At 38.5% G+C, this 17,991-nt stretch overlaps 1 protein-coding gene across 1 annotated transcript in view; it reads right to left on the bottom strand.

Annotated features, from left to right (window-relative positions):
• LOC132405220 (electrogenic sodium bicarbonate cotransporter 1-like) overlaps nt 1-17,991 on the bottom strand; it is a 98,896-nt gene that overhangs the window by 55,497 nt on the left and 25,408 nt on the right. Inside the window, exons 5-13 of the mRNA XM_059989909.1 lie at nt 15,879-16,036; nt 14,423-14,510; nt 13,692-13,846; nt 10,223-10,336; nt 9,339-9,513; nt 7,504-7,637; nt 3,181-3,452; nt 3,020-3,093; nt 1,499-1,690 (exon numbers count right to left, since the gene is read on the bottom strand). Coding sequence (XP_059845892.1) covers nt 1,499-1,690; nt 3,020-3,093; nt 3,181-3,452; nt 7,504-7,637; nt 9,339-9,513; nt 10,223-10,336; nt 13,692-13,846; nt 14,423-14,510; nt 15,879-16,036 — 1,362 coding nt within the window. The remainder of the gene's footprint in view (nt 1-1,498; nt 1,691-3,019; nt 3,094-3,180; nt 3,453-7,503; nt 7,638-9,338; nt 9,514-10,222; nt 10,337-13,691; nt 13,847-14,422; nt 14,511-15,878; nt 16,037-17,991) is intronic.

Genomic DNA, 17,991 nt, shown 5'->3' with positions numbered 1-17,991 from the left:
TCAGACAAGGATTCAGAGAAAAAGGAAGAGAAATGTCCGAATACCTCCAATGTGCACAGTGAGAGCCTTTGAAATAGTGTTGCAATGAGGCAGTTATCTGAGTCTTTATTATGTTCCTCAGATCGATACATTTACGCTGTACAGTTGTAGAACATAGGAAAATCTACAACATATTACAGGCCCTTCAGCCCACAATGTTGTGCCGACCATGTAACCTACTCCAGAAGCTGCCTACAATTTCCCTACTGCAGAGCCCCTATTTTTCTAAGCTCCATGTACCTATCTAAGAGTCTCTTTAAAGACATCTGATGAGGCTGGATTTGCTTTGGCTTGGGAAAGCCAATTATATAGCTGTCAGCTTCCAAACATAAGAATGAGTTATAGTTTCTTTGTTGGAAGTAGTATGGTGGTCACTCACTGTTTGTTCCTTCTTCCAGTCAATAAAAGCCAATATCTTGCCTTACGTCTCAGAGTGAGTTGTTGGTGGTGCATCACCCTCCCCTCCCCCGCTTACTGCTCCTGTGGCTCCTCCCACAGACCCTGGTATAAAGGCGATTGAGGCCTGAGCCCTGCCCTAAATCTCCAGGATGTAGCATGGTGGTCAATTGCTGCTTGTCCTTTCTTCCAGTCAATAAAAGTCGATATCTCGCCTCACATCTCAGAGAGTTATTGATGGTGCATCAATGATATCAGTCTTCTTCTGAGGTCGGAACAGAGGAATAGTAACAGTTTTCCCAACAGATTCTACCAGATAAATTCTGTGCAAAAATGTTATTTTAAATTTCTTTGTGAACCACGAAGAGTAGAAATGCCTGCAGCCCACATCCTTCCAATCATCTTCAGGTACTCTCATTCATTCCACTGACTGCAGCAAACTGCCTCTGCCAGTCCCTGACCCTGGGTTCCAGCTTGAAAATTCCCCTCTTTCCCACGAGCTGCAGGGTGCAATGTGCTGGATCTGGGCAGGGCTCCAGAAATAATTTGTGTGCGTGAAGCATACATGAAATCTACATGTTTAGTTCCAGCCTGGTATCCTGTCATCTCTGAGAAAGTTACACCCCATAAACACCCCAACATTCCATTAAAATCTGCTCCAAACATTTTGTTTTTGGTCTGCTAACCTGTCCTAATTAAGTATGAACTCCCCTGTCCAGAATTACTGTGTTCATGTTGCTAAAATTAGTTGTGTGGCAGTCACATGATTTAGTTATTTTTAGTTTCAGAACTGCCTGGAGGCAAATTTTCTAGCATACATATTTTTTCCTAGCTGAAGTTGCTTTTAAAGTGGCAATCTTTCCCTGAATAACCACTCCTATTGGATTCTATTTTATTTCAGCCTGATTGAAGTCAAACTGATGCCACAGAATACATGCCTACACTGCATTGTGCAACAGGTCAATAGATTAGCTTGTTATAAACTGGCGAACTGAGGTGGAAATCACAGGTCTTTGAAATCATTCTTTCTTGTACAGGTAGAATTATTATATAAAATACATACTGCGGTTGGAAAATATCGACTTGTTTTAAAGTTTTTCAGTGACATGGAACAAACAAATGTTCCGAAGAATAGAATGAAAGAAATCAGTGCAATATCTGGAATATAGTCACAGGTTTCACCAACTAGCTGTCCTCCAAACTTCAGACAATCCTTTTTTGTCAGTGAAGACCAGTTGCCAGATGCCAAGTCAAACTAAAGTGAAACAAAAATGAATAAATGGGCACAATGTTTAAACATCTTGTGAGTATTAATTAAGCACATCTAGAAGTAACAAAAATGTTTCAAAACAAATTTATAATTTGAAAATCATTCTGTATTTTGTTAAAAAAATAATGTTATTTCCAAATCTGTGTCACATGAAAATAGAAATATAATAACGCTCCCAAAAATATCACACTAAGAGTTCAATTGAAGATCCAGAGACTAAATGCAAAATCAGTACCAATTAATTATACAAACTCCTGATCTGGTACTGGAACTGATGAGTTCACCTATTCCATATCCGGGTAAAAGTGGATTAACCATTTCAGATTATAGTGAAGAAAAATCATTTGAAATTCCCAGTTCTAGCTTGACATCCAATAGTATGGCAATTATGCACATGAACATCTGTACAATTGCTGAGATGTAGCTATTGCTTGCTGGCATTTGGGGGAGTGACGGTGACGTGGGGGTAAGTAATCAGACTAAATCAACATTTGGGTGTTTATGGGAGCGATAGCAAGGTTCTTACGCTATTAAGAGTGTGGCAACTTTGAATTTCCAACTTGGGGTGTTAGAGGTTGAAAATTAGGCAACAGTGGAATCATGAAAAGGGCAAAGTGGAATTCTGGAATCTTGGAGGATATTTTGGGAAGGGCCATAAATGGGACAATTTAGTATAATTTAAGAAAAGGGGCATAAACATGAAAATAAGTGATTAACCTGCTTAGCTGGCAAATCAGTGATGCAAAACAACATGGAAATATTCATTACCTTGTGTATTGTGGGGGAAAATATGATTTTGATAGTATTACACTGAGAGGAAAAAGCATTAGTCAATTGAAAGACAAGGCAATAAAGCTCTGTTCACTCATTAGCACCCTGATGGCAATCTAATTATCAGTGAACTCAGGGCCCTTCTACAGTTGCCTTTTCTATTAAATCCTATTGGATAAGAAGGTTGTGAAAGGTTCACATTTATCTTTTTAGGGAAGCAGAATGGGAATTAATCTCCAGGCTTCATCAATGCTCTTCAAAAATGTCAATTTACCATTCATGAGAACTACATCTGCCACACCATGCAGTGACTTCAGGCAAACTTCAGGCTATGTGGCCACCTGTTGGCCAAAAATCTCTTTGTGCTCAGACAGGCAACATGAGTTCCAATATACACACCCTGACATCAGTAATTTGTGAACAGAGATTTTGGAATGCATTATTGAAGGAACATTGCATAATTCTAGTCTACTATTCATCAACAACTTCTTGAAAGGAGAGAAAAGTGAAAATTGCTTATTTCTACTTAGAGAATAAACTTACAGTTACATTGTAGGAGACAGGGCCAAGTTCAAAGTTTGCCTCGGTTGTTTTGTTAAATAGACTTGAAACATTACCTGAAAAATTTACACAAAATGAAATATAATAAACAAATTCTGGCTCCTTTCAATGTTTACTGACAATTTCTTTCTGTGTAATCTTACCTGTTTCAGACGGTAGACAAGAGCAGTCATATAGTGTAACGTGGTCAACATTGTAATCAGAATTGATTGGATAATTCTTGGCCAAAATAAGCATTTTCTTAAAAGCATCATGGATGAAAATGAAGCTGATTAATGTGCAGAAGCCTTCCTCAGTGAATCGCGTGAAGTATTGGATTAGGTAGCTAGCTTCGGTGGCAACCAGGAGGAGGCAAAAGAATGCTGTCCACAGTCCAATCCAAAGACGAAACTCCAAATAGTCGAGCTTATAATCGCTGTGAAGTCATATTTTTAAAAATATATAAAATGAACACCAATCAAGAGCATTTAAATGAAATGAAATTCCCTTTCCACCACGTGGTTTTAAACAGTTCCCCGCAAAGTTTACTGAACTCACTAAATTGTAGTGCAACAAAAGAGCAGTAATGTTCAAATTATGTACCAGATTTGTACAGCTAATCCATTGAAGTAAGATCACTTTCAGCTATCTATTTACCTAAACTATATCTTCCTATTTAGTGAAGACTATATTCTGAGAATAAACATTTTCCAAAAATTCTCTAGAATTCAGAGATTCACCAGATCAAGTTTCAGTGATGGGTTAGCTAATGCCATATGAGGACTAAAAATTTACAGCCTCTGCTCTAGGAGTGAAATTGTGAAAAAAAAATGCCCAATACTTAAAGCCTCCTGATATATACAGCTTAAGGAGAGCACATACATTTATAAGTACATTTATAAGACATAATATACAACAAAGTTTCCCAAAGGAAAATTCACTTTCAATTCTGTGTGCAAAATATTCATGCATTTTTTCCAAGAATGAGTGTTCTTTTCCTTTTCCTACATTATACATATTTTTCTGTATGTATTTTGGAAATACATACGGGTGCAAAAGGGCAGGTACACAAATTTGTATCCATCAAATCACAAAATCTTTTCAGGTTTAATAATTTATTTTCTGTTGAAAACATCATTCAAGTACTGTAGCGTAAATTGACAAAAAATTGTGTAACACAAATTTTCTTTAATTTTTAAAAGCCTCACCAATATCAACCAAAATGGCTCAAATTGTTAATTTGATAGGATAGGGATATGGAGCAGATAGGGGGAAAGTTTCTGGAAAGGTGTAATAATAACAGGGTTGTCATGGTGGGAGATTTTAACTTCCCAAATATTGATTGGCATCTACCTAGAGCAAGGGGTTTACATAGGGTGGAGTTTGTTAGGTGTGTTCAGGAAGGTTTCTTGACACAATAGGTAGATAAGCCTACAAGAGGAAAGGCTCTGCTTCATCTGGTATTGGGAAATGAACCTGGTCAGGAGTCAGATCTCTCAGTGGGAGAGCATTTTGGAGATAGTGATCACAATTCTATCTTCTTTACCATAGCATTGGAGAGGGATAGGAACAGACAAGTTAGGAAAGTGTTTAATTGGAGTAAGGGGAAATATGAGGCTATCAGGCAAGAACTTGGAAGCATAAATTGGGAACAGATGTTCTCAGGGAAATGTATGGCAGAAATACGGGAAACGTTCAGGGGATATTTGTGTGAAGTTCTGCACAGGTACATTCCAATGAGACAGGGAAAGGAAGGTAGAGTACAGGAACCATGGTGTACAAAGGCTGTTGTAAATCTAGTTAAGGTTCAAAAAACTAGGTAACGATAGATATCTAGAGGATTAAAAGGTTAGCAGGAAAGAGCTTAAGATTGAAATTAGAAGAGCCAGAAGAGGCCATGAGAAGGCCTTGGCAAGCAAGATTAAAGAAAATCCCATGACATTCTACAAGTATGTGAAGAGCAAGAGGATAAGAAGTGAGAGAATAGGACCTATCAAGTGTGACAGTGGAAAGTGTGTATGGAACCTGAGGAGATAGCTGAGGTACTTAATGAATACTTTGCTTCAGTATTCACTACGAAAAAGGATCTTGGCGGTTGTAGGGATGACTTACAGCGTACTGAAAAGCTTGAGCATATAGATATTAAGAAAGAGGATGTGCTGGAGCTTTTGGAAAGCATCAAGTTGGATAAGTAACCAGCACTGGACAAGATGTACCCTAGGCTACTGTGAGAGGCGAGGGAGGAAATTGCAGAACCTCTGGCAAAGATCTTTGCATCATCAATGGAGATCGGTGAGGTTCTGGAGGATTGGAGGGTTGCGGATGTTGTTTCTTTTTTCAAGAAAGGGAGTAGGGATAGCCCAGGAAATTATAAACCAGTGAGTCTTACTTCAGTGGTTGGTAAGTTGATGGAAAGGATCCTGAGAGGCAGGATATATGAACATTTGGAGGTGTATAATATGATTAGGAATAGTCAGCATGGCTTTGTCAAAGGCAGGTCGTGCCTTCAAGCCCGAATGAATTTTTTAAGGATGTGACTAAACACATTGATGGAGGTACAGCAGTAGATGTAGTGTATATAGATTTCAGCAAGACATTTGATAAGGTACCCCATGCAAGGCTTATTGAGAAAGTAAGGAGGCATGGGATCCAACAGGACATTGCTTTGGGAGGCATGGGATCCAGAGCTGGCTTGCCCACAGAACGCAAAGTGTGGTTGTAGATGGGTCATATTCTGCATGGAGGTTGGTGACCAGTGGTGTGCCTCAGGGATCTGTTCTGGGACCCTTACTCTTTGTGATTTGTATAAATGACCTGGATGAGGAAGTGTAGGGATGGGTTAGTAAAGTTGCTGATGACACAAAGGTTGGGGATGTTGTGGATAGTCTGGAAGGCTGTCAGAGGTTACAGTGGGACATTGATAGTATGCAAAACTGGGCTGAGAAGTGGCAGATGGAGTTCAGCCCAGATAAGTGTGAGGTGATTCATTTTGGTGGGTCAAGTATGATGGCAGAATATAGTATTAATGGCAAGACTCTTGGCAGTGTGGAGGATCAGAGGGATCTTGGGGTCTGAGTCCATAGGACTCTCAAAGCTGCTGTACAGGTTGACCCTGTGGTTAAGAAGGCGTACAGTGCATTGGACTTCATCAATCGTGGGATTGAGTTTAGGAGCCGAGAGGTAATGTTGCAGCTGTATAGGACCTTGGTCAGACCCCACTTGGAGTACTGTGCTCAGTTCTGGTCACCTCACTACAGGAAGGATGTGGAAACCATAGAAAGGGTGCAGAGGAGATTTACAAGGATGTTGCCTGGATTGGGGGGCATGCCTTATGACAATAGGTTGAGTAAACTCTGCCTTTTCTCCTTGGAGCGACGGAGGATGAGAGGTAACCTGATACAGGTGTATAAGATGATGAGAGGCATTGATCATGTAGATAGTCAGAGGCTGAAATTTCCCCAGGGCTGAAGTGGCTAGCATGAGAGGGAACAGTTTTAAGGTGCTTGGAAGTAGGTTCAGAGGAGATGTCAGGGTTAAGTTTTTTTTACTCAGAGAGTGGTGAGTGCGTGGAATGGGCTGCTGGCGACGGTCCTGGAGGCCGATATGATAGGATCTTTTAAGAGACTCCTGGATTGGTACATGGAGCTTAGAAAAATAGAAGACTATGGATAACACGTAAGGACACATTTGGCACAGCTTTGTGGGTTTTCTATGTTTCTATGTTAAGAAGAAAATGACATTTACCCTAGCTTTAAAATCCAAGATCATTGACATGATTGCCAAGCCTTCATGTTCTTCCATGCAAAAAAAGTGAGTTGAATAAGCGTTGCTTGGTAGGCCAGTGATATTACAGACCAAGCAAAGGAACTTGTGTGTATATTAAAATTATCCACAGTGGCATCCAAACTTGAACTGTGTAAACAAATGCCTTCAAGTACTAATGTACCATAAATTCAGAGAACGTTTAAGCTACATTGTAAACTTTACTGACAATTTTGGATTTGAAATCTCTCTCAGCACTCAGATTTCTAATAAAATTCTATCATGTAACACAAATAAACATCAGATTCCAAGGTAGTGGATATTCCTAAAGGAAATAATTTCAATTAAGTCCCAATTCTCTTATGTAGAGAGAAACAGTAAAAATATTGATGTTGAATGGGTGACATAAATTTCAGTTCTCATATTCTCTACAATTAAGTAGTTTGCTGATTGTCCAATATAAATATGAACTATGTTATTGAAGTAGTGAAGAATGAATATGGAGGAAAAGAAGAGGCCCCAAAATAGTTTAACAATAAAGGTTCTGCCTTTTGTTTCACTTTGGTACCATTGTAACTCATCTACTACATCTGTTTCCATTACAAATACATTCCCTTACACAGCATGCCCAACAAAAAATGACACAATTTAAATTACTTATTGTACAATTATTATGGCATATCCACAGCAGAAAAAAAAAAGAGATCAAAACATTATAACTGTACCTGCTGAAGTTGAATAAAAGGCGCTCAAAGACTAACACAGGGCCAGTGCTACCAAGAATTGTTAATGGCTGACCAGCAAAGAGACAAAATACTGCTCCAGCTATTGCTGTTCCGAGAAAGCTCTCCACTACTCCCTAAAATAAGACATAATTATTATCATTTTTAAACTAAAAGCAAAATAATTCAGAAGCTGGAAATGCAAAACAAACACATAAGATGCTAAAAAAAAACCCAAAAGGTCAGGCATTATTTCTGGAGAAACAAGCAAAGTTAATACTTCAGGTCTATGCCCTATTGTCATAAACTTGTTTTGTTTTCTGTACTTACTATCAGCAGAGGAAGAAAGCAAAGCAAGAAAAAGCAGGAAGAAATAATCAGAGAACAATCAGTCAAACGTATTAGGAAGGAATAAACAAAGAGAAAAACCGTAAAGGAAAAGCTCAGAAAGTGTGGAGGAACCACTGCAATTTCAACTTGCTTACATACTTGGGCCCTTAGCTCACTGCAATTTAAACCCACAGTTTAAAATATTGTCATATGTATAGAAACCAGAATTCAAAGCAAACACCAGATTTTTGTTTCTTTTGGCAAGTTAATGTATCACGTTATTAACCATCGATTAGAATTACACAGACTGATACAATCCAGTAAAACTGATAATCAATCACAAATTGTGCAATTCAGAATTGGATCATGGACCTCATCAGAAGATCAGGTGCTAATTCTTGGGATTACAGTGTGTTTTCTTCAACAGCATAAAAACCCAAAAGCTCAGAATGGGAGTAGGTTGAAGAATTAAAGTGACACATGACTAAATGGAATTGTCCTGAAACATGGTCATCCAATCTGCATTTGCTTTCTTCAGCTTAAAAGGTACTGAAACTCTATAGGAACACTAAATGACATACACTAAATTGGAAGAGACTGGAAATTTAACATAAAATAGATAGTCAGCTGATCAGGAAGCAACTGAGAAGGGAGAAACAGCTGGATCTGGTCGGAAATATTAATTATTTCTTTCTCCAGAGGATGGAAGGTCCGACATCCAGAACCTGCGATGAAGTTGATTCTGGAGAACTTTGCAGGTGACAGGGAGCAGAATAATTAAGGTGGATTTGGAGACCATGGTGGACAAGGTGTAAAAGAGGAGAAAGGTCCTTCACCCACAGGAAGCCAGGGAACTCTTCATACACATAATGAAACGACAGTGAAAGAAGTTAGAAAACGGAGATGTACAGATTTCCGATTCAGATTTATTTATCAAAACACACAGGGAAATGCATCATTTGCACTAACAACCAAGACAACCTAGGGATGCGCTGGGGCAGCCTGCAACACAGCATGCCCACAATGCTCAGCAGAACTACACAGAACACAACTCAACATAACAAGCAACAAAACAACAACAGCAAATCAAGCCTCTTTCCTCACTTTCACCCTCTCTTCCTCCCACCCAGCAACACACTCAGACAGTTTTCCAACTCCAGGACAGGCCATCAGACCTGATTGACCTTCGGGCTCTAATCTTCATATCGACTCCCCCCTCTAGTCAATGATGAGACCTCAAATTTCAGGCTTGAGCTCCAGGTGCACCAACTGGTCGGCCCCTGTGCTTGCTCATACCTCCTGGTCGCTGGCCTTTGAGTGCATAGCAGAGGCCTGGACTGAGGATGGCCTTCGTCACCCGTCCACGACACTGGATGAAATCAGGCCTCAAGGACTTGGATGTTTAGTGACCTCATATGTACAATTATGTTTAGTATATATGTACATCATCCACCTCCTACCAAATAGAGTAGGTAATAAAGTAAATATCACCAAAGTAAAATACAAACCTGCATATTATCAGTTGCATCTCCCAATATGCCTCCAAATGTAATTACATTTGTTACACTGGCCAAATAGATGAACAGGATAGCCGAAAGGCACTGGAGGTTCATACCATCATAAAAGTCACTGGCAAACCATGGTGCTTTTCTTTTGATATCATTAACGAATCCCCCAAAAAGCCTAGAGAGGAGACAAACTTAATTGTGTTTGCAAATTGTGAATGGGTTTTAACAATTAAAGGAACAATGCAAGGTTACACCAATTTTAGTACATTTTGCTGTTTAGTTACACAAGTAAATTAAATGATAAATGCTGACCATCAACACTGGCGCACCTCAAAGTTGTGTGCATAGCCCATTGTTTGACTCTTTCTACACTCATGATTGTGTGGTTGGGCATAATTCAAATGCCATCTGTATATCTATAAATTTGCCAATGAAACAACTATTGTTGATGGAGTCTCAGATGGTGACGTGGAGATGTACAGGAGTGAGATAGACCACTGGCTGAGTGGTAATGCACTCGACATCAGTATGACAAAGGAATAGATTGTGAACTTCAGGAAGGGGAAGGGCGCAGCTGCAAGTTCCTGGGTGTCAATGTCTTAGAGGATCTATCCTGGGCCTAACATAGTGATGCAATCATGAAGAAGGCACATCAGTGGCTATACTTCATTCGGTGTTGGATGAGATTTAGTATGTCACCAAAGACCATCACAATTTCATGATGTATGTCTGTGACAATAACTCTCATTCTGATAAACGTATTTCTTATTTTCAAACTGAGTCAGAGAAACTAAGGTTCAAATACATATCTATGCTGAGTATTCAGCTCAAATATATTATGCCTTGGAAATAAATCAGAAGAAATCTATGTATTGTATACTCACTTTCCTGTTTTCTTCAAATCTTCAGCAACATGCAGAGTACTCCCATGCCTCTCTTCATGAATACGACCTCCTTTGTGAAGGCAAGATTTAGAACTACGGGAATATGCAGATTTTCTGCAAGATAAATGTTAAGAATAACAAAGACTGACTTAACTGAGATGCATTTCAAAACAAATAGATTCAGATGTCATTTATATTCGAGAGCAGGAAAAAATAGCAAGTAAATTTACAAATCGTGAATAATAATTGTCATTAAACACTCAGCATTCAGATCTAGAAATAGATCCAAAAGCAGTGGCAAATCAGACGCATAACCTCTGTTCAATTTTAATAAAATCCATTAGTATTTTGCATTGTGATTAAAATAATGAAATTGAGGAATAATTAGAGGAAATTAGAGGGTAGACTATTAAAATAAAATTGTATAAGACCTTCCAATGCCATTTCTGTGGCGGTCTATTTACCTGTCTTTAATTAAGTACAATTTGGTCAAGAAAGGGAGAATGCTGCTTCAACAATTTTTTGTCTTTGAGGAAGTGACACTAAAGTTGGACAATGCCCAACCCTATGGTGTTACGTTGTGTAACTCCAGAAACTAATTGAAGTAAAAACACAGGAGCCCTGGATACTTATTCTTTTAGTGAGGTGCTCAAATATGACATGTGCCATGATGATGTTTGCCACTCACATACTTCCACATATAACCTGTAATGAATGATGTAAACAAAGAAGAATGCTTAATGAAGAAATATATTTACAATATTACTCAAATATTACTGAAATATTAAATACAAATTACATATGGTATCTTGATTAGCAAAATATTTTCTAATCAAACTCAAATTTGTGAAGAACCAAAAACCCTAAGAATGGATAAACATTAGTTAAAGCTTAGAAAAGATTTCAGCACATAAATCTATGTTCATGTAGCAAAAAGAACTAAATGTGTTAACACACAATCTGCCGGATGATCTTATTGGATTGAGCAGCATTGATGGGAGGTATAAATTTGTCAATATTTCTGGCTGAAACCGTGCATCAGGACAGAGTGAGGAGAATGGGAGTGGCATGAAAGGACTAGGAGGCAATTGATGGACTGAGGAGGGAGGACAGGTAATGCTAGGTAGGGGAGGGGAGCAGGGATTGGAGTTGGAAGACTGGCAAGTGAATCATAGATAGAGGGGAAAAGCAACAGAAATGGGTTGCTTCAGGGCATGGTAACACATATAAAATGAAGAAAATAACTAACATGTGTACTCCTTGAATGCCATTTAAGTATTTTAAGGATGAATGTGATAGAGACCCAGGAATATCAGTAGACTCAAAAGACAATGTGTCCAATCAATTCAGACCAACTTACGGAATTTATAGAGCCATAACAATTAAATCATAATTCATAGCAGTTAAGTGACGTGCTGTAATTTTTCCAGAGGAATATGCCTCTGATTCTGATTGTCAGAAGGTAAGAGATGCTGGAGGCAGTGGAGGGAATGACTGAGCTGATCCCCTGTGTCAGGATCGTGTGCTGTAATAGATACTGCAGAAGCATTTTATTCTCACGGCATGGAAACGTCATTGGCAATGTCTGCATTTATACTAATTCCCCCTGAACTGAGGTGGCAGTTGGAATACAATCACTTTGGTGAGACCATAAGATATAGGAGCGGAAATAGCCCACTTGACCCATTAAGTCTGCTCCACCATTTCATCACGGCTGATCCATTTCCCCCTTAATCCCGTTCTTCTGCCTCTCCCTGTAACATTTCACACCCTGGCTAATCAAGAACCTATCAAATTTGGTCTTAAGTACACCCAATGACCTGGGTGTATACATCCATAGCCATCTATGGCATCAAATTCCACAGATTCACCACCCTCTGGTTAAAAAAATTCTCATCATCTCCATTCTAAATGGACTTTCCTCTTTTCTAAGGTTGTGCTAGACTCCCCCACTATCCTCTCCACATCCACTTTATCTACATTTCAACATTTGACAGGTTAAAATGAGATTCCCCCCCCCCCATTCTTCTAAATTCCAGCAAGTTTAAGCCCCAAAGCCATCAAACCCTCCTCATACCATTGCCCTTTCATTCCTGGAATTCTTTTCGTGAACCTCCTTTGAACCCTCTCCAATGTCAGCACATCCTTTGCTAGAAATGCTCACAATACTCCAAGTAAGGCCTCACCAGTGCCTTATAAAGCTTCAGCATTACGTCTTTGCTGTTATAGTCTAGTCCTCTTGATATGAATGCTAACATTGCATTTGCCTTCCACACCACCTTAAGCTCAAAGCTTGACCAGGTAAGAAAAGCAATGAGCAAAGGTTTCAGTAAACAAGACAGTTTTTAAAAAAAATTTCAATCCAGTAGTTTCATAATTATCATCACCAAGATGATGTCCTAAAAAGGTAGAGCTACTATATTTGATGAACTTTAATTCCTCCTTTGTTTCTGTGGGAGGAGCCACAGGAGCAGTCAGCAGGGGGCATGTCCCGACAGGCACATAGTTCACCATGAGACGTAAGGCGAGATATCGGCTTTTATTGACTGGAAGAAGGAACCAGGAGTGAGTGTCTATCATACAATGTCCTGGAGACTGAGGCCGAGCGTCAGGCCTCAGATCTCCTTTATACAGGGGCCTGTGGGAGGAGCCACAGGAGCAGTCAGCAGGGGGCGTGTCCCGACAGGCACATAGTTCACCACAGTTTCAATGGAATTTAAACATATATCTTCGGATTAATAGTCCAGAGCTCTAGCTTCTGATCCAGTAACTAAACCATTGAACTCTTCTACGCCTTTAATATTGAGAATACAGAAAATGTTAATATAAGATATGATATCAGTCATTTTAAACCTTAAGAAGGGAGACTAGATATTAGAACCTCATTTATACACTGAGTGTGGGCTTAGTAGCACTGTCTGTTTATATTGAGTTAACTGCATGGCAGTTAAGAAAAGATAAGAGGTAAAAGAATATTGGAATTGGGTTCTACTTTGGAATCACACTTTAGAGCCCACTGTTAGAGCTTGCCAGAAAAAGGTGTTGATGATTGGACAATGTGCCTGATTCATGAAATTATTTTCGGTGACTGGAATTCGGATTTGGCTCCAGATGAACCTTCTGGATGAAGGCATTGCCCTCATCTTCAAGGTCACCTAGTCTGCTCAAGCAGCAAGAACCTTATTCAGTGGAGGAAGGTTGTCAATTCTTCACTGATTTGTTTTTAGGTCTACAAGTATTTTGAATTCGATAAGTAAAGATGAGACAGAGCATCACACCTACCTGCTATACCTACCCATACTTAGCAATTTCAAGCTGGAAGGTTGGTAGAATCTCTTACTGCCACCAATCCAACTGTCCACCAGGCAGCAACACTGGGAGCTGAATCTCCCAACCTCCATGTTGAAGAGCAGTCAAATGGATGTAGAAATAAACCAAAATAAGTCTCATCAATTTATACAGTGTTTACCTCTTGTGTACTGATGGAAGTAGCTTCGGTGGTTCTATTCGTAAAGTGGGATCCAATCTCCCGGGAGGAAGCACAGTTACCTCATCAAGGAAATCATCAAATCCAACTAGAAGGTCTTCTCTTGCTTTTGCTTTGAATGCTGCAATATGGAATAACTGTAAAGTAGATTATTTATTATTTCATCTGACAATTAGTTAACGAAGTATCTACAAATACTCTTCAAAATAATTACCAATAATTATCTATAACACATCTTTCAAATTATTTTCTGGGGATTTAGTATCAAGGATACAAAGATATTACAAAATTGTTTATTTTTCTCATGTACCCTTTTTGTCTCTACTGTTCTCTCTTAAATATTTCCTTCCTTTGATTTTACTTTTTATATTCTGTTTGATATCAATTCCCAAACACAATCCATTTCCATGCCCTCTTAATTCTTCGTTCAATCCTTAACTCTCATGATTCTTTGAACATTGAAGAAAATATGCAAACTCCACACAGACAGGACACAAGGACAAAGTTAAATGTGTCCTAGAGCTGAGAGTCAGTAGGACTATCTGCTGCACTATCATGTGATTACCCATTGTCTTAAATAAAAGAGATCCAAATGCTGATTTTATATCACAAAGTCCCTGAGTTATAGCTTGTACAGTAAACATATTATTATGTTAAAACCCAGTTATTGGGTTAAACCAAAATCTTTATGTTTATTATGTACTCTAGCTTGCCTCGTCTGTAAGTAAAATTCCAACAGCTCTCCCAATATGATGATAAATCATTGCCTTTGCTCTTGGCCCCAGAAGAATGAAGAGAAATCTGAAATAGAAAGAAAAATATTCAAGATTCAACTATATTTATAATCAGAGAATGTATAAATTATACAACCTTGAGATTTACTTGCTCACTGGTAGCCACAAAGCAAGAAACCTGAAAGAACCCAATTAAAAAAAAGAATACAAATAAAAATAAAAGACCAACACTCGGTGTGCAAGAGAAAAAATTTGTAACAATTGAAGTGAACAATAATTTTATTGAAGCAAAATATGAACTAATTTGTTGCAGACATAATTCTGCGTTTTAAAGTATTTTGTTCAGGGTCACATAATAGTGTTAAAACAATAATAGTTTTGAAAATACATTACTACAGTTTGCCTTGCAAAATTTATCATTATTTAATCAACTAAAAGATTAATCTACCCAAAATAATTTACAAGATACTTCAGCAGTTAATGTATTATTCAAAGACAAACAGCACAGAAAGGTGTATCTATGCTGGATATTTAGAATTTGAAAAAAATATATAACCAAACTGTGCTCTAATAAAGGGAGTCAAGACTCGTTATTTGTCCTTGGCAAGCTATTGGCTGATTTTATGCAAACATTAGTTTTACAATGCAAAATTAAATCTTAAAACATGGCAGAGAAACTGATGCCTATAAAACTTTGACTTTCAATATTTTGCACATATTTACAGATTGAAAAATGTGGAAATTCCTTGTTGAATTTTGCTTAAATAGAATTCATGTTCTCACAGTTTACTAGGACAAGCTAATTTTATTACAAATAAATTATTGAATACTCCATCCAATATGAGTGCAAAGAGCTACCAAAGAGAACAACAAAGAGCAAATGTCACAATTCTTAAATTGAGATACAATTTCCATTTAAAGAGGGCAGACACTTGCAGTGCATCATGTGAAGTAGTGTTTAGTTTACAGAATAAAATACATTGTTGGGTTAATGGGAGTCAAAATGTCAAACCCTTAGTCAATCTGCTGGAACAGAAAGCACCAGCTGCAGTGGGTCATAAGTAATGAGTCATACAGTATAAAAAGGATTTGAGCTGGATCTTTAGGGAGGGACTAAAATTAATCCCAGTCTCCCTGTTCTAAAGAAAAAGAAATAAAAGGGTTTATCATTTTTGATGTCTATCTAGTGGCTTGCTGTTGAAAGATGGGTATTTCTAGTACACTGATTAGAAAATGAATCAGATGAACAATAGTAATCTTTCCAACTGTCCCTACTTGGCCTTGAAAACACCATTTGGAAAAATAAGGAAAAGATCTATCAAAAAATATCTCAATGTAAGCCACCAGGGACAGGCTGATGTAATTAGTGATATGAATAACATTTGCAATATGCGAAGCTAATTCTACACAAGTGTATGTGATGCAATATGCTTACCTGGTTGGCAGAGGCACCTCTGTAAGAGCCCCAAGGATCACTGCCTGTTTTAGTCGAACAAAGGCAACAAATGGCTTATCCAGAAAGTCTACTTCACCTACAAGCACATTAATGGCTTCAGCACCCGCCGGGATCTGCTTTTTGAACTTATTTTCCAGCTAGGTAAATCGGAGATTTTTGATTGTGAGATACAGATGTATGAAATAACTGAGGTAAGAGAATTCATATTCTTGTGTATAAATTCATCATAGACCAAAACAGTAAAGTCATTTTCTTTTCAGCAACCAAACATTAAAAAACAATCGAGCTAATGTTGCATGCCTAACCATGAACAGAACTGAACACCCTTGCAGAAGACTTAAATTATTTCTTAAACAAACATTTCAGCAAAGAAAGATCCTTGGTATATTTGCTTAATGCAAAAGCTCTCATTACAGGTCATGATAAGAATTAGGGATGAGGTCAATGGGAAAAGGTTTCCAGGTGGGAAATTATTATATTTCCTGCAGGTCCAACTGATATTACAAAAGGAAGTTTTTTTTTGTTTAGTTGGATTCTCACTTGATGCCGAGATCGACTGACAGGACCTCCTTTGCCTGCTGGAAAATTGTGGTGCACAGACCGAGGCCAGGGAGTGAAGGATGGGGGGAGCATGGGTAGGCTCTTCAGATCAGGGTTATTGAGGTTAGATGGACATTATGGAGGTGGGATTGGGAGAGGGAATCACGGAAGACCAAGGAGAGAAATTTTCATGTTGGAGTGGCAATAGAATTTTAAAAATTAATATTACAGGAAACTTATGACACTGAAGGAGGCCTTTAGGCTCTTTGTGAATTTGCCAGAGGTAACAGAACAGAAATGGAAATTGTGGAGTGTATCAACAGCGTAACACAATGATCACAAGACAACAATCCCAAGTGAGATATTACTCCTGGAAGAATAATCCTGAGCTAGACAATAAACACACAAATGTTTTCAATCTTAATTGCAAAGGTGTGGAGCACACAGAAACTAGTGCTAAATGATATGAATCAGGCTTACAATACATCTGTTTACAGATCAACAGAATATTTTTATGGGAAAGTAGTTGATATCAATACCAATGCCACTACAGCATGAATATGGGTGCACTGCTAATACTGTCAAAATGATCAAGAAGTCCTACAATTCTGTTTAATTTGATTTACTGACGATGAAATTTATGGAGCATAAATATAAAGCTGTTTTCCTATCACTTGCTTTTCATTAGGGGTTGAGGTGGAAACCACATCAGCATTCATGACTAGACTGCTCAGGGAGATGAAGGAAAGCGTGACAAGGGACATGGCAGCCACCTGGACAACTATGATTAATTTGCTGTCAAAAGTAAAGATCAAAGAGATTTAGTTGCACCAAATGACCATTATAGAGCTTATATGGGTTAAAAATTGTGCCTTAGAAGTGTTTGGACCCTATTTTGTTTATCATAAGGCCAACAGGCTATGAAAAGCTAAAGCATGTGAAGCCCAGAGCATCATGGACAACAGAGCAGGCCTAGGAAACCCCTAACACACACAAAAAAAGCCCATCATCCACATACACCTTCCATTGTGCAGACTCAACCTCATGGAGGGAATCGATTGGGTGAGGGATTGAGGTTGATTGGAGAGGAAGGCCAAAGTGGTGGGGAGAGAGACCCTGTGTGGGGGAAAAGGTCATGGATAAGGGAGGAGTGGGAGAGAAAATCACAGGTAGTCTATCACTGGAGAGAGATGGACAATTACTGTAAAAATAAGAGCTAAGAGGTAAAGGATAATTATGGGGTTGGGGTGTTAAGAGGGAGAAAGTATGATCTGTCAGAATGCATCTGAATTCTTACATTAATAGCCCACTTCCAGATTTTTGTTCTGGGTCTCCTGTGAACATGATATGTATGAGTTTGATATTAATTCAGTAGGTAAAATAAGGGGAAAGATATGGTCTTGGAGTTTCACTTTAAGGCAAGGAGAGATAGTCAGGTAGGGAGATTGAGATACAGGATTTGGCCCGAGAGGAGTACCCTGAGGATATTAGCAGCAAGAGAGAAGATGGCATTGATCACTAAGGAAGAACACTGAAAGAAAAACTATCTTGC

Source organism: Hypanus sabinus, chromosome 15, assembly GCF_030144855.1.
Source record: "Hypanus sabinus isolate sHypSab1 chromosome 15, sHypSab1.hap1, whole genome shotgun sequence".
In the NCBI taxonomy this organism is placed as follows: Eukaryota; Metazoa; Chordata; class Chondrichthyes; order Myliobatiformes; family Dasyatidae; genus Hypanus; species Hypanus sabinus.
This window is presented reverse-complemented; position numbering and strand designations above follow the sequence as displayed.